General features: G+C 39.5%; 1 protein-coding gene across 1 annotated transcript in view; it reads right to left on the bottom strand.

Annotated features, from left to right (window-relative positions):
• Window positions 1–10,927: 10,927 nt before the first annotated feature.
• UPP2 (uridine phosphorylase 2) overlaps window positions 10,928–15,450 on the bottom strand; it is a 28,881-nt gene continuing 24,358 nt past the window's right edge. Inside the window, 1 exon segment of the mRNA XM_070506611.1 lies at window positions 10,928–12,538. Within this exon segment, the coding sequence (XP_070362712.1) occupies window positions 12,345–12,538 (194 nt within the window). The 3' untranslated portion in view covers window positions 10,928–12,344.

Below are 15,450 nucleotides of genomic sequence, written 5' to 3'. Positions count from 1 at the left end.
TAAGTGATGAGTTAAGTCAATTTACATTTACTATGATTACTGGTACATTTAGATCTGTTTCTGTCATCTTATAGTCTCTTCCATGTTTGCCACGCTATTTCTGTTCTTTCTCATTCTTCCCCTTTCTTGCTTCTACAACTTCAGTCATGTTTTCCTGTATTTTATTTTCCTCCCTCTAATTATCTCGAAATTCAACATTCAATTGCAATTCTTTGGATGGTAGCCCTTAGTATTTTAACACACACAAGGAACTTAATAAAGTCTAAGGTCGTCCCAAACCTCTCCTCTCCTCTCCAGAGATGAGGGACCTTCAGGACCCTTCAACTGATCACGCTTCAGTTTTTTATTTTAACCTTATCTAGTACCAGTTTTTAATCCCTGAAACTGATTTTTCAGTCAGTGTTTACCGTTTCTCTGCTCACCATTGCTTCTTGCATCCTGATCATCCTTCTGAGTTCAGCTTTTATTCCCCTGAAGTACATCCTTCAATACTTTCTTCTTTCAGCAAGAATCTAAGTATAGAAAACTCTCTCCACCTTTGTTTAAAAAACTTTTTTTGTCCTCATGCCTGAATGATATTCTACCAGGATATAAAATTCTACGTTGACAATAATTTTCCTCAGGACTCTGAAGATAGTATCCTCTAGATAATCTAGAATCTTCAGACTCTATGGCTGCTATTGAGACATGTGCTATCAATCTAATTGTTCATTGTAGGGATCCCTCTTTCCTTGTTTGCTTACTTTTAACATTTTCTCTTAGTTTTCTTAGATTAGTTCCACTACAATATTCTTATGTGTGATTTACCTTTATTTGCTCTGTGCTTCTTGAAAATTCATGCCATTTACCAATTCTGGAAATTTCTTAGTTGTTACATCTTTTAGTATTCCCTCTTTACTGTTCCCTTTATTCTCTACTTCTGGAACTTCTTTTAGAAATATGTTGGATCTCATTTTATTCTCTATGTCTCAGACTCCTGCTTTTATATTTTTCATCTCGTTCTTCTTTCTGTGCTGTATTCTCACTTTTTTTCTTTTTTTAGTTCTATTTTACAGTTCACTAATTCTTTCTTCAGCTGTGCCTAATCTGCTATTTAATTCGTTCACCAAGTTTTATTTACAATTGCAAATTTTTCATTTTTATAATTTTCAAATTTTTTGAAATTTGAAATTTTATTTAGAAATAAAATTTGGCTCTTGATTCAGTGTAGTGATTAAGTCCCTGTACTCTGGTGCTATAGATTGAGAGTTTGTGACCTGGCCCGCCCTGCCCCCCCCCCCCCCAATTCGTGTGTTGAAATCCTAATCCCCAATGTGATGGTATTAAGAGATGGGGCTTTGGGGAGGTGATTAGGTCATGAAGGTAGAGGCTAAATAAATGGGGTTAGTGCCCTTGTAAAAGAGGCTCCAGATTGCTTTCTTGCCTCTTCTTGCCATGTGAAGTGACAATGAGAAGATGAACACCTGTGAACCAGGAAATGGATTCTCACCAGACACTAAATCTGCCAGCACCGAACTTGGTCTTCCCAGCCTCCAGAACTGTGAGAAATAAATTTCTGTTGTTTACGCTCCACCCAGTCTATAGCATTTGTTACAGCAGCCCAAATGGACTAAGACATTTGGATAAAGAATGTCCTTGTGCAAATTTCAACTCTGTCACTAATTAGATCTGTGGCCTGGAGCAAGTTACTTAACTTCTCTGTGCCATGGTTTTCTCATATATAAAATGAAAAAACAGTAATACCTCATAATACAATAATAATAGTGTTGTTGTGAGGATTAAATGAGTTAACATTTGCCAAGCATTTAGAAAAGTGCCTAGCAAGTGGTCAGTGCTGTGCTACTATTATTATCAACAACAACCAAGGTAGCCTGATCTTTTTCTTTTTTTTTTTTTGAGGAATATTAGCCCTGAGCTAACATCTGCTGCCAATCCTCCTCCTTTGGCTGAGGAAGATTGGCCCTGAGCTAACATCTATGCCCATCTTCCTCTATTTTATATGTGGGATGCCTCCCATGGCATGGCTTGATAAGTGGTGTGTAGGTCCACACCCGGGATCCACACTGGTGAACTGACCGCAGAAGCGGAGTGCACAAACTTAACCGCTATGCCACCGGGCCAGCCCCAGTAGCCTGATCTTTTTGCATTTCTCATTCCTGTGTTTTAGTTACTTCTGTTGTAGCTTTAATCATTTTAGAGGTATTTTCTTTGGTCATCACTTTCTATGTCACATTCTGGTAATTCAAGTTCTTGGGACTTGTCCTCTTGTATCCTGTGTCCACTGACTGTGCCTCACACACACACACAAAAATTTGTTCCTTGCTTATTCTGTGACTTTGTGTCATGATCTCATCTTCAGCGAGGCTAGTTATTTTGTGAGAATCCCCTGCCACCCAGCTGTGTCTGTGTTCCCCCACATGGTTTTGCATTTACTTATACCAAGAGTGCCAGGGGCATCTCTGTTCCATAATCAAATTTCTGTTTATATCTTAAAATGAGGTTTCCTGAAATGTAATAAAAATTTTAAATCCAGGCCTGGAGTTTGGCTTTCTCAGGGAATTCCAGGTTTTTCCCCCACTGGTTACCTAGGCAGAGACAGACGAGATTGACTAGGGTCTCCTGTGCAGGTGGTCAGATTTTTTTTCTCTCGAGTCTTAGTCCCCACACCTCACCTCACTCAAAACAATGCCTCGTGTCTACATGAACTTTGAATCCAAGCCGCCAGGTTATCAGGTATCCACTCAGGTCGTTACTTTGGCTTTAAGTTTCCTCTTTTTTATTAGCATGTTTTGATTCTCTTTCAAAAATATTTTATGCAGCTTTTGTAGATGTTTCCAGTGCTTTAGGATTTGTTAGCTCTCCAGCTTGCAGAACCCCCAGTAGGCTTCTTCCTTCTCGTAAGGTTATTTTGCAACATCTTCCTTCCTTTCTAGTCTTCCTTCCCTCTCAATATTTCTATTCATTTTTTTCTTTATTATCTTCCTCCACTTCCTACCAGTTACTTTCTTTCTCTGATAGCATACTTTGATCCTACAGAGTTCCATATGTGCTATGTCAACCCGAAAAGACAAATAGTCTTATTAATTGGTCTTCTACTGTCACTGAGACACCAAAGCATTTATAGGAAGGGCAATGCATACTGGGTTGATGCAGGAACATTTCATTTTAAAAGCACAGATTTTGATCCTGTAGAAATATTCCCTGGTGTGACTCTTCTTCTCTTTTCTCTAAGGAGTGTTTTAGATTTAATCATTCTTTCTGATAGCTATTGATATGTTAGCCATATTTTCTCACTGCATTCCTGACTCTAATGAACTGTGCTTTGAAAAATAACCTTGATCGACTACACTGTCTTGAGGAAGAGTGCCCAGATTGGCTGATGCAAAGATTCAGGCCTCCATGACAGATATATTCCTATATTGACGATGAGAGCATAGGCAAACCAATCTCTCTACTGGTAGCCATTACCATACCCAACTCCTTTGCTCTGATTCTTAGAGCCACTTGACTCCTCTTGTAGAACAGAGAAGTCCGTGTAGAAATGCCGACCAGCGGGCTTAATTCTATCAGGCCACATAGTGTGAACTTTCTCTCTAAAAATTAGTAAATTAGAATTTAGTATTATAAAAACCACAATACAGATCTCATTCGGCATTTTTTTTCCTTGTGGTAAAACATACATATTGTAACACTTTAACGTTTTAACCTTTTTTGAGTGTACGGTTCAGTGGCATTAGGTACATTCATGTTATTGTGCAACCATCACCATTATCCATCTCCAGAATTTTTTCATCATCTCAACTGAAACTCTGTCCCCATTAAACAGTAATTCCCTCTTCTTCAATCCCTCAGTCCCTGGTAACCACTGTTCTACTTTCTTTCTGTAAGAATTTGACTCTTCGAGGTACCTCACATAGATGGAATCATACAGTATTTGTCCTTTTGTGTCTGGCTTATTTCACTCAGCAAGATGTCCTCAAGGTTTATCCATATTGTGGCATGTGTCAGAATTTCATCGAGCCTTTATTTTTTAATGTATTGAATTTTATACATGTACCCTTTTTGGGAAAGATAATTTTTTATTAGCCATAAAGCCATAAAGCATTTTATCTGCATAGATACTGAGATCATCATGACATCTCTCACTCATCAGCTCTTTAAATACCATTCTCTCCCACAGCTCCTGCTCTGCATCTATCATATTTGAACTTTCCTTACCCTTTTAGCAAAAGCAAGACTTTGGGAACACATCATCTTCACATGAAAAGACATTTTTATTCTGAAATATGTAAGCTGCTTAACTTATTAGGTGAAAATTTGAAGGCACTGACCTTCACAATTGGAGGAGCTGACTAGTCTCACAAGAAAATGAGGTCTTTGGCCACCTCAGCTTATCTTTAATCCACCTCTGCCCTCCACCTAACCCTGGGATGTTGTGAAAGGTAGCCAGTCAAGTCTCGGTCATCCACACGCAGGCGCAGTTTCTTGTTACTGATACTTGTCTCTACCTTATTCCCCCTCCTCCCGCTTACCCCCAACAGACTTCTGATCAGTCCTGCTCTATGCCTTTTAGCCACTTCCCTTTGCATAAGAATAAGGTCCAATCTCCTTAACCTGACTTTTAGGACCCCACATAATAGAACCCAAGTTACCTTTCCAGATCCAGCAAAACAGAATTCTTCACTATTCTGGTCATATGTTCTATAGTTTCCTCTTTTGTCTTATTTTATGCTTTTCCCTTTGATGGCAACACGCCCCCCAGAGTCTCTTTCAAAACTATGGCCCTTAAATAAAGCTCATCTCAAATATCCACCTTGTCCAAGGAATGCTTTAAGATCCTTCCAGCTCCATAGGATCATCCTTTTGTAGATACCTCAAAACCCTTTTATTTCTACCTCTCTTTTGGAGTCTATCAGATTATCCTTTGAATTATAGTTAACCACACATTTGTCTTAGTGCCTCAAACTTAGTGGGCTTTAAATTGTTTAAAGGAAATGGCCATGTCTTGCTCTCCCATAACACCTAGCATTGTGACTTGCACAAAGTAGATCCTTTATAAATATATTTTTATATCATTTGCTTACTTCCTTAGAGCTGGTCCATGGCATTGCAACCTTAAATCAATCATGGAACCAGCATTATAACAGGGGAGACCTCTGGAGTCCCAGTGGAAGGAAGGAGGAAGTAGGACCAGCAGGTGTAGGGAACAGCTCTCAGGGTGAGCTAGAGTCTTCTGCCAATTATTTACCCAGTGTAAGTGGGACATGGGTGACACTTTTCTTGCCTCACCATTAGTTTTTCTTGGTTGCAGTGTTGGGAGGAAATGTAAGTGCAAAAGACCTTAAACTCAGATGAAAAAAATAAAGTGACATGGAAATGTAAAGAAGAATCCAGGTTTTAAAACTCTGCTCTTTCTGTTCTAACAGGGGATGGGGCAAAATCAGGTTACTCAGATGATTTCTGTAACTTTGGAATATCCATGGTGCTTCATGATGTTAACATTTAAGCTACTGTAGAGAGTAACAGATTTTCAAAGAAATTTAGAAAAAATAGACACAATCCTAAATTACTACCTTTTGATAGCAAAATTTTTGACTAATCCTCTACAAAGTATATGATATTGGTTTCTAGGTTGTTTACCTGATGATTTTTAAAACTATGTTATACTTATAAAAATATTTAAAACAAGTTTAAGCTTTCGGGGGGGAAATGTCTTTTGTTCTTGTGAAAATTGCTATGGTCAATTTTTAGAAAGAATAAATGTCACATTGAGTCTAGATTGAGTGACACCCATTTGGGAGGAGTCAAAAAGCAAATCAGAAATGGGGAAAACCATTGAGGAGTGATTAATGAAGGAGGTTGCAAATTATAAGTATTTTCAGTTATTCATCTTAGACAATTGGATTGCAGGGCCACTGGGTATTATTTTACGATTCTCAGAAGATTGAGAAAGTCCTGGAAGACTAGAGAAAGAAATATTTATATAGTTCATTTATTTTTTAAAAGAGACAAAGAGAGACCCTAATAACTAAAGATTAATTTACTTAGCTCTAATCCTGCGAATAAGGTTGTAGATCAAGTCCTCAAAAAATCTACTTGTGGTATAGACATCTAGAGGCACACAGGATCCTTAGAGGAACAGTGTGGCTTTATGCAACTCAATATGTGTCAGACAATTTTAATTTCCTTCCTTGACAGGATGACAGCACATGTAGCTTGGAGGCAAGCAATAGAGGCCATTTATCTGTCTTTTACTCAAGCTTTCAATTCTCTCATCCATGTGATGCCCAGCAGCCAGCTAGGAAAATAAGTCAAATGTTGTGTTTCTCAAGCTGCAAACCCTGGAGAGTTCCATGAAAATGTTCAAATACAGGAATACGTTCTTATATAGAAGATTATCTTTTTTAAAGCATTCTATCAGTTAAAAGGAAAAAAACTAACTTTTGGTTTGCAGTAAAAGATTGTAATTGAAAACTCTTCATATAGAATGACCTCAGTTTCTCAAGTTTCAAAATGGTTTTGGGTCCCCAGATGTATTTTGGAGGCTGCATAACTGGGTCCCAGCAGGAACCAGATGGCACAATTAAAGTGGGGAACTGAGAGAACTTACTGCAGGGACTATTTACAAAGGAGTGGGCAGGATTCAGGGAGCAACAAAGGATAGTGCAGCTGGGAACAGCTGTTACCAGCCCTGATGTGAGGGGGCAGGCAGGGAGCAATGAACAGAACCTAGAGAGGACAGTGGTGTGGCAAGAGCCACCGAGAGGAGCTGTGGCCCACGGTAGAGGATGCGGGTATTCTGCCATGCCCCAGCCTGTGCAAACCCACGAAATTATAAGCAAATTCAGGGGTATACATGTGAATGTTCCTTTTTTTGCAGAGTAGATACATAGATTTTTATCAATGGTCTCCAAAGTGAGCCCCAAATGCTAAGAGCTATATTTTTAGAAGGAAATAAAATTCAAATTCTCTTTGTTATATTCTTGAAGTTGATGGTTTACAGCCCTGGTTAAGCACCTACAGGGTACAAAGCACTAAACAACATTCTATGACTGGATAAAAATAAACCAGGAGAAGTTATTTAGTATATTTTGGACCAAAGATTGAGTTTTACTAAGCAATTGTTCAGTATGTAACTGTTATTGTGTTGATGTTTGGGAGTGAAACATGGAACAGAAGAGCTGGTCATGGCTCTTAATGAGCTCACATAGCAAATTACATTGACTAATACACATGTATTACTCTGAAAGGTTGGTCAAGTGGTAACATGGATAAAACTAACCTGATAGGCAGTCAGCTATGTATTTGGCTTTTATTTATTTATTTTTTGTAGTTTTGTTTACTTGTTTATTTTTGTGTGTGTCATTTTATACACAATATATATATACTTGCACAGTGCCTAGCACATAGTAAATGCAAATGAATTGTACGAATTATTGTGGATAAAATTAACCTTATAGGCAGTCAGCTACGTATTTGGTTTTTGTTTATTTTTTGTAGTTTTGTTTATTTGTTATTTGTTTTTGTATATGTATCATTTTATACACTATATATATACATATATATATATATATATATATATATATATATATATATATACTTGCACAGTACCTAGCACATAGTAAATGGAAATGAATTGTATGAATTATAGTGAATTATATAATATATTATATATATCAGTCATATATAATTCATATATATATAAAATACATGTCTTAGTCAGCTTATGCTACCATAACAAAATACCATAGACTGGGTGGCTAAAAGTCCGAGACCAAGGTTCCAGTGGGTTCAGTAGCTGATGAGAGCCCTCTTCCTGGCTTTCAGATGGCCACCTTCTCACTGTGACCTCACATGGCCTTTCCTAGATGTATGTGTGCAGAGACAGAAAGAGAGTGAGCTCTCTGGTATATAAGGACACTAATCCTATTGGATCTGGGCCCCACTCTATGACCTCACTTAATCATAATTACTTCATTATAGGTCCCATCTCCAAATCCGACCACACTGAGGCACACAAAGATTCAGTCTATAACAATCTATATAAATATAGATAAATGAATTATGTTAAATACCTATATAGCATGTATAATCCTTTCACTTTTATTATGTGCCAAGTACTGTGCAAGTTGTTTGGGATATAAAACACTGATTAAGATACTGTTCCTTTTATGTTTTATTTGGTGAGATTGCTTAAGATTTACTCTCTTAGCAAATTTCAGGTATACAATGCAACATTATGAACTACAAACACCATGCTGCACATTAGATCCCAAGAACTTATTCATCTTATAACTAAAAGTTTGTACTGTTTGACCAATTTGGCCAATATCTCATCATTTCCCCTACCCCCCAGCCCTTGGCAACCACCATTCTACTCTCTGTTTCTAGAAGTTTGACTTTTTTTTTAGCTTCCACATATAAGTGATACTATATAGTATTTGATTTTCTTTGTCTGACTTATTTCACTTAGCATGATGCCTTCCAGTTTCATCCATATTGTCACAAGTGGCAGGATTTCCTGCTTTTTTATGACTGAATAATATTTCATTATATATGTATATACACCATGTTTTCTTTATCCATTCATCTGTCAATGGACCCTTAGGTTGTTTCCATGTCTTGGCTATTGTGAAATAGGTAACTCTTTGATGTGATGGGTGTGTTAATTAACTTGATTGTGGTAATCATTTCACAATGTATGCACATATCAAATTATGCTGTACACTTTAAATACACACAATTTTATTTGTCAATTATACCTCAACTAAAAATATTTAGGTATACTGTTCCTGATGTTGAGGAGTAAGAGTCAAGTGAAAGAGCTTGATCTCTACACAATTTTTTCAGTGGAGACACCATCTATAGACTTTTAGAAGTTCAGCTGGAGAAGTGCCTGCCAGGTTCACAGACTGTTCATTCTTCTAAATCAGTGGCTCTCAACCCAGGCTGCATATCAACAGGGGAAATTTTAAAATAGGGCTTCCCCGTCCCACTCCCAGCGATTCTTATTTTAGTTGGTCTGAGGTGAGGCCCCAAATGGTGTTTTTTGGAAGGCATCTCTTGAGATCCTACTGTGTATCAGTGTGGAGAGCTGCAGGGCGGTGTCCTGGAGTAGCACAGTGACACATGCACACAGCCTCCCCACACCCAGACAGTCTGCTCCTGGGCCCACATGCATCGCTGCACTACATCGTAGCCTCTTAGAATAGGACTAGTTGTTCTTCTCCTGAGCATTAGTTCTCATTTGATTTCAAAGACACTGTAAATTTTTTCCTCTTTATGAAACAACCCCTAGTCAACCCAGAGCTAGTCCAGGACCTGCCAACTGCCCATGCGTACAGTATATGGAATGCATCTCGGTATTAGCTTCAGGCTTGTGTCAATGAAACCCCTTCCCTTCGCTTTTCCTTTTTTCCCCCAACTTATTCTAATTTATACTATCTTGATGTGCTTTTATTTATCCTTGCAAACTGTCTCTGATTCTTTTGGGAAGGAAGGAGGGATAGGTATTTATAATCAACGAATGAACAAAGGAAAAAACATACAAAAAATGCACACAAATGCCATGGATAGAAATAACCAGAAGAGAGTTTTTGCAAGCCTGTCTGTTTCCTGAAGGCTGTTCAGGGAGGACAAGACTGAACGGGCAGTGAAGGCGGGGTGAGAGGTGAAGTGGAAAGGCAGTGCCCCGGCTTCAGGCAGGCGTAGAGGGATAGTCAGCGAATGCCTAGAGAGGACGAACTCCATGGCCGTCTAAGGGTACAAAGGAGACATGGGCTTCCAAATGAACGCAAGCTGGGCAGTTGTAACCCAAGTTCATGAAGAACGATGAATGTTCTCAACATCACATATGAATGAGAACAAGTCGCTATCTTCCTAGCACAACCCTAGTTATAAAGGAACAAGACGGGAAGGTCTGATGGGCTGAGGGAGAAATAAACTGGGAGGCCTTCCTGCAGGACGTCAATTTGGGGCTTGGTTTTGAGCAGGAAAAGCCATATGCTCTATGAGAAAACAAGAGGTTCTGGAAATCGCCACAAGTCTACACTGATGGTACACTGAGGAAAGAGGATTTCCCTCCCCATGAAGTGAGATGTAGTGGGAGGAACATCCAGGGAGAGCTGTGCTGACAAGGAACTGAACGAGGAAAGGAGGAGTTTTGCAAAGACTCAGGGCAGTTTAGTGAGAGTTTTATGAAGGAAACGCTGTGAAGAGGATTCATTCTTCATTTAACAAATACTTATTGAGCATCTTGTATGTGACAGGCACTGTTTTGGGTGGCTGGGGTACAGCAGTAAATAAAGCAAGTATAGTCTTTCCATCATGAACCTTATCATCTAGGTATTAGACATAAATACTGACCCAAGGCATGACATAATGACAAGCTGTGATGAGTACTTTAAAGAGACAGTAGGGGGCACTGTAGGAAGCCATGGATGAGGCTGGGAGGAATCTGGTTTGAGGACCAGGAAGGCTTCCCATCAGTGGACAAACTAGAGAAATATTTAGGAGAATCGATTAATAAGTCTTGGCAATTGATTGGATGTGGGAATGAAGGAGACAGAATCATCAGAGAGGTTTCCTAGGTTTCTGGCTGGTGCAGCTGGTACCATTCACTGAGCTAGGAAATACCAGTGCAGAAACACATACACAAACATATGTGGGCACGCACACGCTCACACTCACACGCACACACTCGTAGTCAGGAGTTGAGAGGACAATTAACTGTAATTAGTTCATTCTTACCTCTCTTTCATGACCTCCTCTTCTCTCAATAAAAAGGAAAATAAGGAAGGTTTTCCAAGAGCAGACGGATAAAAGTTCAAACTGAAGGCTTATGGAGACTACTCTGAAGTACTTTCATAAAAAATATGAAACAGCAAAAATCCTACTGATGACTGCAATGTTATTCTACTTTTCTTTTAGCTCTGCTCTTTATATTTGATGGTCAGTTATGGAGATACCTTAAAAATTGCACTCCAAGTATATCTATTGCCAAAAGAAGTTCCCAAACTCTCGGGAGATTGTTTACTGTCATTGATTAAAAGGATACACATCTCTGTCATGGTTGGAGTTAAACTTTATTTGAGCCACAACCTTATAAATATATGTACACAGCATTCCTTACATACACACAGGATTGTAAGCCATCCTCCACCCAGCCCGTATCCATGCTTCCCAACTCCTAAGTGTGTCAGCTTTTGAAGAACTCCCCAGGCAGCATCAACTAACTCACAGAGAGCGTGGTATGGCCTCTAAGTGACACCGCGCCTCCCAGAGGGTCGAACTGAATACAGGTGTAGACAGGGTGTGGGCAAGACCTGCTCCAGAGTCACACAAAAGGATGACTTGAACATCTTAAACTCAAGTCTAAATTCACCTGTTACTGATTCCTTAGCCTATTAAGTTAATTTTGAAATGAAATGAAAAATACAGCCTCCTTAAAATGCATTTCCTTAAAAGAAAAAAAAATTGCCCGGAGGCAATTTAATCATTTGTGATTTCTGAAGAAAAACGAGGATCTTTCTTTGCATTCCCAAGAGTTTTCATCTGAAAATAAATGTGTGATCTAGAGTTGTCATATTCCATGATAAAATCACAAACATAGGCAAACAGAAGCCTCTGATCCCACTCTGTGGTGCGCTGACATCCTGCGGGGGCCACAAAGAAGTCTGGTCATATTTCCCGAAGGGTAGCTTTCTCATACAGACCTACATTACACTGACACTTTTTTCTGTAAATATTTTGAATGTGTGTGATCAATTTCTGTCACTTGTCTAACACCTGGAAGTGCCTGACAACATTCTAACATGAATTTCTGGATTGGTTTCAGAAACAGAGTGACTGGTAACTATCTACAAGTGGCTGATCTGTTCTGATGTGAGCTTAATTAATGCTGCCTATGAAACTCCAAATGTCACAATCCAAGAGTTTTAAAATTTTAACTATTAGACTGACTTAGTTAACTTATTCTAAAATGAAATTACAATTTAATTTAATGGGAGTACTAAATTCTTTTATAATAACTTCATTTTTTAAGAGAAAAGGGTTTTATAAAATCACTCTATTATGATTATGATTTTAGCCTGTGGATGAGAACTACAGTCATGTGTCACTTAACAACAGAGACACATTCTGAGAAACACATTGTTAGACAATTGCGTCATTGTGCAAACATCATAGAGTGTACTCACACAAACCCAGATGGTATGGCTTACTGCACACCCTGGCTGTGTGATACTAATCTTGTGGGATCACTGTTGTATAAACCGTCTGTTGTTGACCTAAACGTCATCCTTCGGCACATGACCGTATATGAAAATGCCGCAAATAATATGCGACTATTCAACTACAAACTTGCCGGGAAAGATTGGGCTGCCCAGTTGTGATGTCTGGTCAGGAAGTCCAAGCCATTGTCTGATGAAATAGGAGATTAGGAACTGAGGCTGTTGCTGGTACTCCACCAGAACATCAGGGACCACATTGATCTGGTCACATTCAAGTCTGTTGAGAAGTGTCACAACAACTACAGCAGCTAGAAGAGCAAGTAACACCGTTACTGAACAAATGGGTTTATCTCGTATAGAAACATTAGCCAACATCCCCATCTCCTTTGCACATGTACTTTGCATTATTTCATATAGATGCAACCCGCAGAACCCTCTAGCCTCCTTTATAATTCATATTTCTGTGGACTCCCACCAAACACTCTAACTACATAAGTGAACTGAAATAATTTTAAGTACTCTCCCTTCTCCTTTCCCCTACAATTGGCTAGATTAAAGCTCGGGAAAGCGTTGTGTTCAGGATAAGAACAGGGAGAGATCTTTGCCACCTAAGACACACAAGCCTCCAGCTTTTATCCTGTTTCCAGTTCTTCGAGAAGGTTCTTCTTACTTGAGGATCTAACTGGACAGCTAGCCATTGTTCCTGAGATGATATTTGACTCCTTGGTGCCATGTTTGAATTTGCCTGCTGCAACCGTTGCTGAAGAGTAAAGTAAATAGAGAGAAGATATGGAACGCTGACGCCAGGAAATACCCATAAAGGTGAGTACTGACTCTTGAAATTTGAGAAGAAAAATAGGAAATGAAATACTTAAATATAAGAAGCAACTCCATGAAGGAGCAAATTTATTTGCATTTAGTTTCTAAAGCATGGGAATAAAATCTTATGATAGCTATGAAACTATGGTAAAAGAACAAACATCTTTTTGTTAAAAAAAGTGAAACTCTCATTTTTGAAAAGTCACCATGAAGGCAGCATCTTTGGTTTGGTCCATCAAGAAGAACCAGAGGGAAAAACTGCATCGCCTACAAATTTTTTATTTTCAGTTTCACACGATATCTCTGATTTCAAGGAATGTGGTTACGCACATTGAAATCAGTGGCAACCACTTTGAATTGATAGCAGTGTAATAATCTCCATCTGCATCGTTTTTTAAAGGATTTCAGTGTATATGGGATTAGATGTGGCCACATTAACAAGCCTTGGGGGCATGGCGATAAAGTTGGGCATGGAGATAAAGTTGGGCAAGCGTGTAATATTTATTTCTTTGACCTCTCCACTATTTCAGGCTTCTTTATAAAATCTGGATTTGGGAAGGAGAATTGTGCTGTAATATGATGGATGCTATCTTTTTGTTTAGTTTAGTTCTTGCTATACTCTAGGCATTTATAATGTCATTTAATCCTTACAGCAGTACTGTGAGCTGGATATTATTTTTATCCCCTTTGACAGATAATGAAATGAGGACTTAGGGAGGTCCAACAGATGGCCCGTGTGACACAGCTAGTCAACAGCCAATCAATTCCCAGCTTCCTAAAGTGCTGAGAAGAGTTCGCCTTCCATCCATTCTTCTCCTGAGCTGGCCTATGGTGAACCATTAGGCAGACCTGCCCTGACCTATCGGGCAAACTGACCTTTCTGTTCAGTGAAGTGAAAAGCAATGAAAATATTCAACTTGAGCTAAGTCAAATACTTCATCGCCCAAGACCATATTTATTCCAAACTCATTCGGTTGTAAAGCAACTTGGCTGAACAGGTAAACAAGAAAATGGAAGGGCTAGAAACTTCCCCAGCTTTTCAAGTTAATGATCAGCAAGTCCGTGAAGGCTGACATGGGCTGGCAGTAGCGGGGAAAGTTGAGAGCCCTCTCTAATCCCTCACTTGGCAGAAGGATGAAAGGAAACCCGTGTTCTGTACGTTTCACAGAGTAGGAGCTGACTTGATTAAACGTCTTTTCTGGCTATTTCAAGGGTAATGCCAAAGATGGAAAAGAACAGGTCAGAGCAATCTCAGTGGTGTTTTCTTGACCCTGAAGGCCCCATTAACAAGCAGTGTATAATAATCTTGTCACCTAAAATTACCATTTGTAAGAGTAACTAAAAGGGACTAATTACCCAAAACAGTTTGTCAAAATTAAGCCTGACAGCTTTGCTACCATAATCCTCCATTGGGCAGGGAGGATGGTTCCTGTGGAGGGACACTTAGTGACCTAGCTGTCACCAAGGCGGTTGTCAGCTAACTGACCTCAGGCTGTAATGTGATGGGAACACACCAGCATGAACATGAAACTCAGCTACGCTAGGAACTCCCCATGGCTCACCCCTCTTTGGGGTCATTTATGGCCCCTTTGAGAATTTGATGGAAGTTGTAATTAGAACCCCTTTTCACAAAAATACATATAGGCATATATCTACAAAGTATTCGTGCATAAATAATTTCAGGGGGTTCAGAGGCCACGGCAGCTCCCTCATGAATCCTCAGGAATTAGTGGACCCCATGGACCATGCTTTAACCCCAGCTCTCTGATTCAGAATGGACTTCCTGGAAGTTTTTCCCATAAACTGGAGGCAAAGATAGTGGGGCTAGGCACAAACTCCCCTGTGCACAGCAGAACCCAAACAGGGCTGGGCCTCGGAAAATGGCAAGACAGCAAAGGTCAGCTTTGGAGTTCCCAGCCTGTCCCTTATAACTGCTCCTCTGCCACCTCTCCCTGACCCTTTTCATGGCTCCCTTCACTCCTCAAGGTTTGAGTTTATTAAACAGACTCCACCTTCCTCCTCGTATGCCTGGTATATAAGCATAGGAATCTTGGCAATCCAGAGTCTTTGGCCTCCTAGTCTCCCTTGAGACATTAATCTCAGGCTGTTGGCTGCTTACCAAAAAAGTAGAGAAAATTTATATTCAAAGGAGCTGATCAAAGCTAAGGGGCATAGCAATAATTTGTTCCTGTAGATTCGTGTTTCTTAAAATGTGCTCCACTGGCCACCCGCATCAGAGCCAGAGCTTGTTAATAATGCAGATTCTTAGGCTCTATCCTGGACATACAGAATTAGGGGTGGGGGTATGGGAGGGCAGGGAATCTGCATTTTAAAAATAAACCCCTTCCCAGTTAAATCAAGTTACAGCAAATGTGCATACCTGGACCCCAGTATTTTAGCT

Source organism: Equus asinus, chromosome 4, assembly GCF_041296235.1.
Source record: "Equus asinus isolate D_3611 breed Donkey chromosome 4, EquAss-T2T_v2, whole genome shotgun sequence".
Taxonomy (NCBI): Eukaryota; Metazoa; Chordata; class Mammalia; order Perissodactyla; family Equidae; genus Equus; species Equus asinus.
This window is presented reverse-complemented; position numbering and strand designations above follow the sequence as displayed.